Raw genomic sequence first — 14,733 nt, forward strand, 5'->3', positions numbered from 1 at the left:
TCTGTAAGCCTCGCATAGAAAGTTACCAAAAAATGCAATTTGTTTGACTCGTGTTTCATTTCCCGTTTTTAGAGCGAACGTCATTTCATGATACGTGTATAAGCTGATCAGAAATATATTATTCGTAAAATATGATGTGTCGAATTTTCATGTGTTCATCATTAATTCTGATATTAATATAATGTTGTCGAATTTGTACGGTTTGTGACGTAATTGATCAACGGAATTAATAGTTATATTCATTCAATTGACGCGATATATTTGTTATTGACTTGCATTAATGAGTAACCCTTGTGCTAGTAAGATGTCTTAGTGTGCGTGAGACGACTACCTATGAGTACAATACAGCGAAAAAAAGTACCAATTAGATTAAATTTGTTGGGATTATTTTATTAAAATGCATAATATGATATTTAAATAGATTTTTATCTACTTATGGTTTGCTAAAACGATAATAAACACAGTAATAATAAAAAATAAAATTTGATCTTTGTATTTATAAAATACTTAGTTTGTGTTAATTTTTGATGTGTAATATCTTTCCGTTTTCCTGCAGTCAGTGACTTCGTGAAAAGGGACGGAAGTGAGTAACAGGAAGCCGGAGAAGCGCGCGCTATTTGAGCGTGCGCGGTTCTAGACTTGACCGTCACATGGTACAAACCCATTTGTGCATATGTTAATATTGCTTATGCGCCTTGCACCTTGGCAAAATGAGATTTCAGATGTTACCTTGACATAAGAGACTACTGTGAGGTTCAAATTTTATTGTATTATTACCATTATTTTGTTGGTACGAATTCGATCTAGAATGTTCGGTGATTTTTTTATTCTTTCCAAAGATTTCAAAAATTCTATTTATTAGTTGTGATTTCGTAAACGATCTTTAGGTGCATACATTGTTGTACTAATACTGAGTACAATCTACAATACGAACTGTTACTGCAATGTTATAGATAATTTGCGACGTTGCAACAGTTAACAAACCTACGTATTGAGTGACCTATCTATTTACTTTCTAGTATAAAATAACGATATAACGATGCACGGCATCACATAAAATATATTTAGAACAATATTACTAATATATTTATTTTGTTATAAATATATTGTTTTAGACATTTATATTTTAATTTAATTTATTGTTTTAGGTCACTTTTATTCATACTTTTTTATGTATTGTCATAGAAATGTATTTAGCGATTTGTAGGTTTACAAACAGTATTGTCTATAGGCATTACATTTTAAGTAGTGGGTAGGTTTACTTGCTGGTAAGGTTTTATGCAAGCTCGTCTGGGTAGGTACCACCCTCTTATCATATTTTCTACAGCCACGCAAAAAAACTTAGTATTGTTGTGTTCGGGTTTAAAGATTGAGTGAGCCATTGTAACAACAGGCGATGTAAGGATTGCGTATATTTCTTACACTGCTAATGTCTACGGGCGGTGGTGACCACTCACCACCAGGTGCACCATTTGCCCGTCAGCCAACCGATATCATAGAAAAAAATAAGTACAAAAATATGTATTCTTAAAATATTTATATATAAGATTGGTAGGTAAGTGTAGGGAAGTTCTGATGTTTCTTAATACCTAAATAAAACATTACGTAATCTAAATTTCTGTTATAATAAATTTTTTAACAAAACAGTTAAATTTACCGAAATTTATTTATATAAATTTCATAAAACAGTTGTAAAAAACATTAACAATATAATTACAATTCGAACCAATTTTTAAATCGGTCATGTTTTTCATTTACATATAAACTAATAAATAAATAAAATATACCTATACTTATAATGAATATACTTACTCAATTTTTTTTTTGCTAACTGTACGTCTCTGTCTATTTAGTTACTTTCACCCGTGCGAAGTCGGGGCAGGTCGATAGTTTAATAAAAGCAAGGTATGGAAATAGAACGCGTGAATCTCTCAAATCCGTTTAGTCTCAGTAGTCACTGTGATGTCATAGATATGATTAATTAGCATTTAGGTATGATTCATCTGATTTTCGGAAGCTGAATACTAAGCGCATTACATCAATGTGGCGGATTATGCTCCAAAGTTACTAAGGAGGAGGACTTTGAGAGGACCAATAAGTGCAATATTGACAGGCTGTTTAATATAATACCTATTAGAATATTACGTTTAACATAAATTATAAAAATAGTAAAAATGTATCATCTGCGTTCATATGTTTTTAACAATTAGATTTTCAGTAGTAGGTACTAGTTGCATTGTTTTTATTGAATATATATTTTTTAATATTTATTCTGAAATAGATAAATTTTCTTTTCAAAACAACACAGTTGTATCTGTAAATGTCGATCGGGGGGTAAATAATAAAAAAACGCTATCTTTTTCTTTCTTATGTCAAATCAAATATAAAAGAAAGAGAGAAATCAGCGTAAACTTAACGTTAGTAAATAAAAAGTACAAATGCACATTAAGTACTTAATAATATAGTTATTTAATAAAGACATCTGAACTTCACGTTTCGTAACAATTAAGACTTTTTTAATATGTCTTGGGAGCAATTCCACACAAATATAGCAATCCAAATATAATCTTTGATTTGAACTCGCGACCTGATGTGCTATGTCCCTTCAGTGGCGAAGCGAGCGAGCTAGGAGTATTTTATATGTGTAGTCTTGTCACCAGTTATATACTATTATTAAAGTGACTTAAATCGTATCTGTCAAATTACTTTATTAGATTATTCACATCAAATACTGTTTACCTAGTCGTACCTATAAGTAGGAAGTTACCTACTACATGCCCAAATAGGAACTGTGCACGAAGCTGGTAGCAATTAACATTGAAATTAAGGTACCTACTCCATATTCACATCGAATTTTGTAGTCCCCCGTTTTTCTCATTTTAAAGTCATGTCGTTTAGAATTTATAATTAGGTATGTGCTAATATTTACCTACGAACAAAACTAGTAAATCAAACAAGCCCAGGGTTTCAATGCCTACTTGCTTTTTTAATAATACACGAGAGTTACTATTTTACAGGTTTTTTTAAGTATTCTATTTCTGCAGTTCGTTTATTATCTTGGATACAAAATATCAATGATATATTCTGCGTGTATTGTAAAATTCCTCGCAATATCACGAATGTATCTTGTTTATGCTGAAATCGCAATGCGATCATATCAAAAAAGGAATTATTAAATAAGATATATTCAATCGTAGTCCAAATGACACGGTAGAGCTGAGCTAGTAGGAGCTAGTCGTGCAGTAGGCGTGCTGCAGCACGTCGTGCACGCGGGCGTGCGCGGGCGCCGCGCGATCGATGCAGGCGCGGACGGGGGCGCGCGGGTGGCGGAGTGCGCGCGGGCGCGGGGGCGTGGCGAGGGGCGGCGCGCGGCGGCCATTCGCTTGCGGCACGCGCCGCCTCCGGCCCCGCCCGCGCGCCCCGCTACGATAGCCCGCCGCTCAGTGCCTCGCGAGTCGTCGCCCGCGGTGCATGCGTCGCGCACTTCATTCCTCACGCGTTATATTGCAGATGCGAGCCCGCTGCCGCTAAAACCATGCCGGCCGAGGAGGAATCCGCGGCGATGGACGGCCGGGAAGCCGCCGACGGCTCGCCCCAGCAGTTCTGTCTCCGATGGAATAATTATCAGACGAATCTCGCCAATTGCTTCGATCAGCTGCTCCAGACCGAGTCCTTCGTGGACGTCACGCTCGCCTGCGAGGGTCAGAGCCTGAAGGCGCACAAAGTGGTGCTCTCGGCATGCAGCCCCTACTTCCAGACCCTGTTCATGGACAACCCCTGCCGGCACCCGATCATAATAATGCGCGATATTAAGTACTGCGACCTGAAGGCGGTGGTAGATTTCATGTACCGTGGAGAGATCAACGTGTCGCAAGATCAGATCACCGCGCTGTTGAAGGTAGCCGAGACCCTGAAGATCAGGGGTCTGACGGATGTGAGCGGTGAGCACGCCGTGCTGCGGGCGGGCGGCGGTCTGGAAGCCCGCGCTGGAAAGCGGCCTGGCAGCCGCGAGGGCGAGTCCCCAGGCGGCGCCTCGGCTAAAGCTCGTCGGCGATCGGCGGAGCGCAGCCCGGCGGGCAGCCCGCGCGTGTCGCCCGCCGGTGCCGGCGCGCCCGCTGACTTGCTGCACGCGCCGCCCGACGCGCCCAACGCGCCCGCGCTGCACGTCGACGACGTGGACATCCGCCCCGGCATCGCCGAGATGATCCGCGAGGAGGAACGGGTAAGTGGAAAACCTCTCCCGCCATCTCCCTCCCCTTTCTCTCGCCCCTTTCTCGCAAAATTTCCTTTCCGAATCGCTATTAGCTCATTTTGTTCGCGGGAATTATTTATTTAACGGTTAGTTATTAAATATTTATTTTCGTAACTTTCACGATGCGGAGATTCATTTCATTTTTATTAGTATCGTTGTACTTTGTGTTATTTCGCGATTTTTCTTCCATCAGCATTTCTGCCAGTGGGTATATTTTTTTAATTAGATAGGTATAGGTACCTACGTATTTGTTTGTGTTTTGCATAAGGCATCATCTCATAAGTATTATCGTCTCTTTCAATCGCTTCGAAAATAATAATAAGATGATCAAGAGTCAATTTAAATAGTTACGATAACTATTGATATTTTTGTTTATTAAAGGATGTGAACGATTTAGATTCGACTCTAATTTGCTAGTAATAAGGTTTTAAATCGCGCGACATCGCAGCCAAGTAGCTCAGCTGTTTGAGATACCAGGACATTGTTTCGATTCTCTCGCGGCGCCGAAGATTCACTATATTAAGTTTGCTCAAGGAGACGGTAACTTTGTACATTTTGTTAGTATAAAATTGTTATAAAATAATAATATATAAATAAAAGTATCAAACTAATTACTTAGTATTTAGATTTATTTTTATCAAATTTTATTAACTTTTCTAAGAAAACACGCGTGGTGGTATTGCTTTTAAAAAGTCATAAGTCCATAAATGATGGATTTCGCATTGAGGAATTATTTTAAAGGCATTTTAATAAATATGACATTATTTTTAATAATATTTTAATTTATAAATTCATTACTACGTATAATCAAATAATATCAAATAATATATTTTCATTCTATCCGAATCTAATCATAGGTATGTTAAATAAATTAAAATAATCATGTATATAAAAATTACCTAGGTATGTTAATAAATGTAAATACTTACTACAGGTACTTAAATTTCTATTAATAAATTTTAAACGTATTATACTGATAAAGCGGAAAAACAATATCAAATATCGTATGATTAATAGTTTTATTACTCTTTGAAATATTAATTATAATGCATTTCATTTTATAAGCTTATTAAACCTTGTGCGCGAGAATATGAGACGTGAGATATGGTAAACGTATATTAACTACCAGAGCCGGATTTGGGGGAGCCCATCCAGAGCTACAGGCCACCATAGGGCCCCTCTAGAGACACATGAAACTTCTAAAAAAAACATAGTTTGGTCAAAATTAACAATTTCAAGATAATATATTTTTGTGTAGGTACTTTTATACACTAATATTTTACAAATACCAAATAGGTACTAAGATACCTTAAATTCTGAGTAATTATAAAACGTATATGTATTTACATAAGGTTTGTTGAGATAATTTAATCGCAATAAATTGTTGAATAAAATGTATGAAATCTTTTTTTCAATTTAATTTGAATATAATTAAGGGCATCCATTACTTCGTTGTCTAGATCTAGATCACTAATTCCGGCCCTGTAAACTGGCCAGTCTGTAAACACAAATATTTTCATCCAGCTTAATATCGGCTCACATTATTTCATATTTTAGATATCGAAATCACATACACACTAAGAAAATATCCTTACTTGATCTTACTGAATAAAAATAAAATATTATAGGAATACGATACAAAGTTATACACACGTCTGTATATTATAAACAAAAAAAAAAAAACATACGTCTAGAAACTCCGCGAATCGAAATCTCGTTAATACAAAGTCCGAGTAATATTTGAAAACGTTCTAAATTCAAATAAATTAATAATGAAATTATGCATTCGAGTATGTAGATATAATCATATAATATTAAATATAAATTATCCATGCTTCGGTGATAATATTGCAATCTACTAAAACGGTAGGATTTTATAAGTGTGGCAACACAGCGTTTCGAATGCGTTATATTAAATTGTTTTCGACCTATTGTTCTTGAATGTTGTTGGTGAGAGTAATTTAGTATTTGCGAACTAAAACTGGGTCTTTCTTATAACAAAAGGATATTGTTCTACCACAATTAGCATTGCAATAAGCATAGATAAGTGAATGTTTGTGCTATTGAGTTCAAAATTAACAGCATTTCGAAAAATGCCTGAGCAACAATAGCTTCTTATCGATATTTTAAACATTTGTAGGTATATTTACGATTTTCTTTGTATTTTTGCGTTAACGTATTGTTTAATTCCGTTAACTTTTTATTACGTACATTAAATACCTACGCCGCTTTGGCGACCTGGTCGTTTGATAATTATGAATGAAAACATCAAAAACATAAAACTACTAATTTTTTTTTTTTAATTAATTTAAGTCATTCGAAATTTCAAATTTATTTAGACTGAGGTTACCCATAGTTTAACAAACATGCTTCTTTTTTGTACATCCACGTTCTAAATTAAAATGATAATCATCAATTCATTTCAAATGCAAATTATCGATGTATATTAATACACATGGCGTTACCTATACTTATTGTGTGTAAAAGGGCGTCAATCGAAGGGCGCAGGACGTCGCGACCGGCGACGCGACGTGACGTGACATTCGCTTGCTGTAGTTGTTGACGTGACGTTGTTGTCATCGTTTGATATTAACATCGCTCGTAATTTCACTTTGAGAGTTCATTTTAACGTACGCCGAAACTGTTACATACCTGCATATAAGCATGCAAAATTCATTTAGACGTAGTTATGAATGTAATAATAATAGGTAATAGGTTTACCAGTAGGTATTTGCCAAAAGTGTTATGAATTTATAGTTAAGTACAACAGTAATTACTTTAATTATAAAACGAATTAAATTTTAGACTTAGGTAAAAGATCGTTTGGTTTTACTTGATTAAATGTTGATAAATGTTGCTAATCCGTTATAGATAGGACTATAGTCTACATTAAATCTAGCGAATGAAAAATCAATCTCAGGACATTGATGCAATATCTAGTATCCTTAGACAAAGTAATGTAGGCAGACTATTTTTGCAAATGAATTCTATATTTAAAATGTACTTAAATTATTTAATTTTGATTAGGCATTTTTTTAAATATATATGGATACAATGAATTATAAAAGCAATCGAATAGCAACATACGGCTTTAAAGAGAACCTCTTTTCAGAGAGAGTTAAAGTAACCCCAAGTCGTCTCGTTGTCTACTGGGACACGTGTCTAAGTCAGTTTGAACTTAGGGCGTTACGGTGGAAGTTTAAATGTTCAATTAGTCATGTAACTGCGGGTTTGACTTTGCGGTGGCTGTTCGAAGCGTTTGTCGCGTTACGTACGATTAATGTTTCGAAAAATGTTTTGTTTTTCTTGTCATATTCGTAAGAAAGTAAACGAAAACAATTACAAATCATATATAATTACACACCGAAGGGTCTTCGGTATTAAACGCTCACTTATAATGGTTTTTTTTTTCGATATGATTTTTATGAGTTCATTGACCTCTTAAAAATAATTAATTTAAATACGATACATATATTTAAAAGTGTTTATATAGTATTACACTAGAAATAACATAATTTAAGTAATACCTCTTCCGCTGAGTTTTGTTACTGAATGATTTATGATTTCTCCAATATTTTTGTTATTGAAGACTTGATGGACTTTCTTGATTATAGCGACGCGTTGTTTATTGAAGTCGGTTCACGGAAGCTAATATTTCGTTAATGTCGCTTGTACTGGAATTTATTACAGGGGTTGATCAGTATTACGGTTATTTAAAAGATATCAATATATATTCATTTAATAAATATAAAATAAAAAGCGAAGACCTCATTAATAAAAAATAATATATTTATAATTATTCAGTGTATAAAATAGTTTGGTCGATTCACATAGGTATATGGTACCTAGGTAAGATATAGTGTGGTACCTAATCCACCAATCGTTTTTTATACACGATTAAATTCTTAAAATATTTATAAGTATGTATAGATATATATTTCGTTCTTAATCAAATACCTTTTGAAATTTACACATGATTAAATATTCAAATTCCTTTAAGGACCTTCTAGTTATTATATTGATCATAACGGCGAAAGGTTATGATGACATCGTTATCTTGTGCATTCGTCAACACGATTAACCTTTAATGCCTAACTAAGTAGGTACCATCCTTCATATGTTTTTTTTTTTTTTTAATAATTTAGTTCAAAGCTTTCTCCGTTCATACCTATGGCTAGTTGTAATCTGTTAAAGTACGTTCCAGTTAGAAATCTATAAACATATTCATAAATGTATAAATATTAAAATAAACAATAGTTCATTAGTAAAGCTTTATAAGCGTGAAAGAACACGTGCGACACGTATTTCAATTAACGCGCGTAATTAAAAAAGTAAGAAAAAAAAATATAGTAAGTATTAGGCCAGTGATTAATTTATACTGCCGATAAGGCTATTTATTATAGTCTGTTCGATTAATTCTGACGTCTTAGCTCTGATAAACGTGGTTTTATGGCTGCGTTCGATGTTGTTTTTTTTTATTTTTAATTATTTAAATGCCATTTTCATAAATGAAATCTAGGTTCTTATGATGAGAGAAAATATATTCAGTCATGAAGCTTTTTTATTCATTGAATAACCCGTGTTAGTATCTAAGTGTTAGATTCGTAGGTGATCTTTTAACTTCAAAAATCTGAAATGTTTATTAATTGTGATAACGCAACCGACAATGGTTTATAAAAAAACAACTTACTAGGACTTGATAGAAATATATATTCATTAGAAAGATCTGAAAAGGTTTATAGTTTATCGTCGCATGTGCACGCGCCGATGTTTCTCGTAGAAAACAATTGTCTACCTATATATCGTAGTCACGCGAGGAGTCGGATGGATTATCCACACATTAAAAAATTACAAATTCATTTAGATCGTGTTATTGACGTCTTATAAAATACTTAACTTGAACGATGAATGATAATGTTGATGTTTTTTCAAACTAAAGTTGAATGTACTTACCTACTTATCTAATATACCTACCAGGTACCAATGTACAATAGTATGAAATGACATAACATAATTGTTCTGCTTTTGCACTAAGGCTTCTAGAAGTTCTTCCTATAGGAGCATTTACCACCGGTTATTCGATACATCTATGAGGATTTTAATCGGCCTCATGCAGGTTTCCTTCGACAGGGAGCATGAAATTAATTTTATTAAAATAAATTAAATCTAAATCATGTAATCTAGCTCAGTGGAAAATGCGGTATTCTAACAAATCCATATATATGCAACTAGCATATTATTTCTACCATAACGTAATTTTATTCATAATTAAGATTTGTTTTTTTTTTTTTTTAATGTATTACCTACAATGTTATGTCAGTACTGCAATCAAATAGTATTTGACTTCAACATTACCATTCTCTTCATCTCAGACTAGGTGCCCCAGTCGATGCTCCCCGAAGCAGTTGCCTACCCGGCCTTCGTAATAATGCTGTAAAAGAAACATTATATAATTAAAACTAAAATTAAATAAGATAAATGTTACGTTTATTACAATAGGAATACCTATTTACCAACATTAATAATAACCGTAACCAAGGTTGCGGATTCAGACCAAGCACCACTGAGTTCTCACTTCTCATTCTCGTGCTCACTTGTAAAGGAAATCTTCGACTTAGGTTACATTTGTTATTAAATACTCCCATTTTTTTATTAAATTTTGTTATTAAATACTCCCACGTGTGTTTCTATTCGAATCGGAGCCGAGTTAGCAAGCCTTACAAACCTTCAATTTAATAACGTATACCTATTAATATTAAATCTTTCTAATATTATAAATGCAAAAGTTAAGCTGGATAGAACAGCCAATGAATTTATACAATGTGTTTTTTTTTTAAATAAAAGTAGGTAAGCTAACAACGACATAGGTTTAAAATGCCGCTACTCAAGATAACTTCAATCGGAATGGTATGTTTTACAGTTAATGTAACTGTACATCCGAATCTTGTTTTATCTTAAAGTTTAAATGTGAAAAGCCAAATAAATCCTTTACAACCTTATACACGTTTCAAATTAATGTGCGATGTGAAAAGAACTTTATCGCGTTTTGATATAGAGGTGATATTCGTATGTAGGCCGAAAGCATAGCATTCGGTAGCTAATTAGTTTCCTAGATTAAGCGCATGCCCTGTTTCACTATCGAAACGCGAAGACTGAATAATATACTAAACAACTCTAAAACAATTGTTCGTTAGTCGTTATGATAACGATAATTTATTTACATTTCAAAATGATTCACAACTTGATATTGTTTTTGTGAATAAGCGCATGACCTAATTTGGATGTGACGTCACCTTAAAAGTAAATCAAACATTCGAGATATATATAAAGTATTCAATCTTAACACGTCAAAAACGTAATTGGCTTAATGTGTAGGTGTAACTTTTTGAATTTTAAAAAAGACCAAATTTTAATCCGGTAAGGATTGATAATGTTATTAGGTACGTTCGGCAACATTTCTTTTTTTATGTAATAGGGGATGCGGACGGGCAAATAAGCAACGTGATGGTAAGTGGTCACCATCGACCATAGATATATGAATACAACAATAGGAACATAAACATAACATAAACATAATCAGCGTGTAAATTTCCCACTGCTGGGTTAAGGCCTCCTCTCCCGTTGAGGATAAGGTATGGAGCATATTCCACCACGCTGCTCCAATGCGGGTTGGTGGAATACACATGTGGCAGAATTTCGTTGAAATTAGACACATGCAGGTTTCCTCACGATGTTTTCCTTCACCGCCGAGCACGAGATGAATTATAAACACAAATTAAGCACATGAAAATTCAGTGGTGCCTGCCTGGGTTTGAACCCGAAATCATCGGTTAAGATGCACGCGTTCTAACCACTGGGCCATCTCGGCTCAAGGAACACAACAATACTAATGAAATGCCGTTTGGCGGTAGAATATCTGATGAGTGGTACATACCCAGCCGTATAAAACCCTACCACCAAGTTTCTTTCGCTTCGCATACATTAGTGTCAAATTATATTCTCTGATATAGTTTTCGTTCAATTCAATAATTTATTTTATAATCACATATCGCAGTGCAAAATAGAAAATAATTGTAGACAAACTAAATTGGACTAAAATCATCTTTTTGTATAACTTTTAAATCTTCCGTAAACTGTGAATAGGTACGAAGCGGTTGGTATCCAATTGATCCAATACGATTTTAGTAACTACCTCGTCGGTTTAGTTGCTAGTGTTCAGGGATCATTACGTCTCGGGTTTAAGTTTTGAATCGAGCAAATAAAATTTATTGGTATATTCTGTCGACAAATTCTTAGTAGCTTTGCAAAGATTAAAAACACTGCCGTTGCAAGTGTCAGTTGGCACTTCCAAGACCGCGAGAGTAGGGAATAGAGAGTACACCTGTGTATGCGTACTCGCTAGAGCACCTGTTTTTTTTTCACAGAAACGAGTGCATTTATTGGAACGAAGTTCTTTTACGCGGCTTACAGTAGAGTGAAGGATTAGAAATGGTCATGTTAGGAAAAAGCGTCATGCCCATGTCCAGGCGACCTTTCCCTCTGTATCCTCTGTCTCTTTCTTTTATATACGGTTTTGTTTTTGTTACTGTTATAATTCAAACGGGATATTTAATAAGAATTTTATTTGCGACTGCTTTCCAAAAGGATATCTCGGGACATTTATATAGAATCTGCGCAATTCGTTAGTCTCAATTTAGGAAGGGCAGGCCAGGATGGGTCAGGAGCACATTATCAAGGGTTATCGAAGACCTCAGTTTCATCCTCGTTGATTTATTTAGACTGAGTGTTTATTTTTTATCGATTCTTTTGTTTGATTCAGAATCTCTAAACTAAACAGATCTGACAAGATTAAATATTGCCATCTCATAATCGTAAGTGGGAGGAAAAGGATAGGATAGTTATTTAAGTCTTCGTATAAAACCGTCATTATAATCATATAGTAAGACTATTTTCAGAAACTCTATTATTGTAAAAATAATTGTATAATTAAAACAACAAACTTACTTTTAAAGGAAATTTTATTAATTATAAATTAACCAATCCAATTGTAACTGACACGTCTAGCATTGATCTGGTTACTGTTCACAGTTTCAATAAAATCATATGAAATTATCTCCTCGTATTGAATTTGACTGATCATTATTAAATATTCGATTCGTTATTACATATTTCATCATATTAGTCGTGAACGATTTTCTGTTTATGAAAAAATAAACGTTACAATAATTTATTGAGAACAGCGACGGAAATCTCAATGATGGAATTAAATTGACGGTAAATAAATAAAATGTTATCAAGATGTTTTTATTGTTTTAATTTTAATTAACAATAAATATTTTGCTATTTCTAAATGATGAAAATATGAAATTTATTTATAATTAATAGAACAGAATCGTCCCACGCTTGGGCAAAAAACCCTTTTTTCGTTCGTTGGTTATAATTCGTATTCGAAGAATAAGGTTGTGATTGCTCTGAAATTCAATTGTTTTAAAGTGTTTCAATATAATTCCTTTGAAAACTCGTATTGAACATATATTTATATCAGCAATTAATATGTATTTGGGCGTGAAATTAAAAAATATATAACGTGTATAGAATTCATGGTTCTTTAGAATCGAACTGTGTTTTATTTAATATCGCTCATGTTTCCTATACATAATTTATGCCCGACTTTCTTTATATAAATTACGAAATTTTTATGTCGTTGTCTTCTAATTATCACTTCCTTATATTGCTTATGGTACCATCTGGATGGGTACCACACACTCATCTGTCATTCTACTACCCAACAATAATAATTTGTATTGTTGTGTTGCTGTTTCAATAGTGAATGAGTCAGTGTAATTACAGGTGCAAGGAACGGTTAATATTTCTTACAATAACTACGGGTGGTGGTCACCAGTTATGTTCGGGTTACGCATTTGGTCGTCTGTCTTTGTTCAATAAATTAAAAAAAAAAACATGTTACCGAGCGTGAGTTTACTTTAAAATTGTCAACGAAAATTTAAAGAAAAAAAGGTAAAAGGAAAGGTTTTAAGTCTAAATATAATTGACCGACAATAACACAATCTACCGAGAACATTAAACCGAAGTCTATGTACGATAATATATATTTATCTATAATAAAAAACCTACTATAATTTCTTATAATAAGCAAGTGAAAATATTTTAATGATCAACATGCATTACTTTAAAATATCCAAATAATCGCAATTACTTACGAAACTTAGTGACAGGTCCGACTTCGAACCTTGTCTTGTCTCATACTTGAGTCTAGTTTGAGCTGAAGCCCATTGACGTGATCGCAATACATTTGCGTTATGGAAAACAATTCAATTGATAGTTTACGTTGAGATGTTTATGTGTTTGATGTTTATATGTAATAGATTTTTTGCACGAGCCAATTGCGCAAAACTTACATTTGCGTCTTGTGATGTATCATAGGGAAATATATGAATAGTTTAGATGTTTTATGAATCTTAAATACTGAAATACTTTCCGTAGAATTGTCTCCATGTGAACCGTTTAAAGAATTTCGGAAACTAAATTTGAATTTAGAATTAAACCTTTGAAGTGCGTGAAAAATTAAATCGTCCGACAGCTAATTGGAAGGAACCAGTCGAATGAAGATATTTTCGCGTCGTCCGCGTGAATGGAAGAGTGATCCCGGTAGCTATTCGGCGGGTATCGGGAATTTAAATTCGAATAAGTGTCAACCGCGGTCGACGAACCAGACTCGCTACTTGCTTTCATAAAATATTAAACGCTCTATGCGATAACTCGATTTAAATACGATTCGAGCAAATGCCCGTGTTTGTTTGGGACGGGTGTAGTAACGTAGCCGCGACGTTTTTTTTTTCTATTTTAAATATTAAGAAGACGAATGTGTTTGTTGTTTTTTTAATAAGTTTTTCGATGTGATATTACTATTGGTGAGCCTATGGGGTAAGGCGGCAAACGGCATGACGATCTCTTATACCATCGTGCCTCCTCTCCGTCGCTATTGTAATACTAATAAAAAAATATCTTAATTATTTATTGCTTTTCTTTAATTAATTATAAATTCTTGCAATAACCAACGATTTCGATGTTTCACGTCTGCCGAGCGTCCCGTGGCAATTTTTTCCCTTTTTAGTATTGAGTATTGATTGAATTTAATGAATGTAATTTTCGATGCCAACTTTACTTCGTTCATTCGGATGAGTACATACCTAATTATTGCAAAACAAACGATGTCCTTAAGGCGATTCAAATAAGGTACGGTTTGTTCATTTTGTTAATCAAACATGAGATCAAACGGCCGCTATGTTATTTCTCATGAAAAAAAATAAATACTTGTATCAGCCCGCGAGTCTACATTACACAATAAGACAAAGTTATATCTTTCACAATTTGTGTTTGGACAAACATCGGCCATTCTCATTACTAGGCTCATTAAGCCAGTGCACACACGTTATCTGTTTTATTGTTTTAATTTAAAA

At 34.0% G+C, this 14,733-nt stretch overlaps 1 protein-coding gene across 3 annotated transcripts in view; it reads left to right on the forward strand.

Annotated features, from left to right (window-relative positions):
- The first annotated feature begins 3,448 nt into the window (after positions 1-3,448).
- LOC113402352 (protein bric-a-brac 1-like) overlaps positions 3,449-14,733 on the forward strand; it is a 239,839-nt gene continuing 228,554 nt past the window's right edge. For all 3 annotated transcript variants that reach the window (XM_026642577.2, XM_026642592.2, XM_026642584.2), the window contains exon 1: positions 3,449-4,222. In XM_026642577.2, the coding sequence (XP_026498362.2) occupies positions 3,536-4,222 (687 nt within the window). In that variant the 5' untranslated portion in view covers positions 3,449-3,535. The remainder of the gene's footprint in view (positions 4,223-14,733) is intronic.

This window comes from Vanessa tameamea, chromosome Z, assembly GCF_037043105.1.
Source record: "Vanessa tameamea isolate UH-Manoa-2023 chromosome Z, ilVanTame1 primary haplotype, whole genome shotgun sequence".
Lineage (NCBI taxonomy): Eukaryota > Metazoa > Arthropoda > Insecta > Lepidoptera > Nymphalidae > Vanessa > Vanessa tameamea.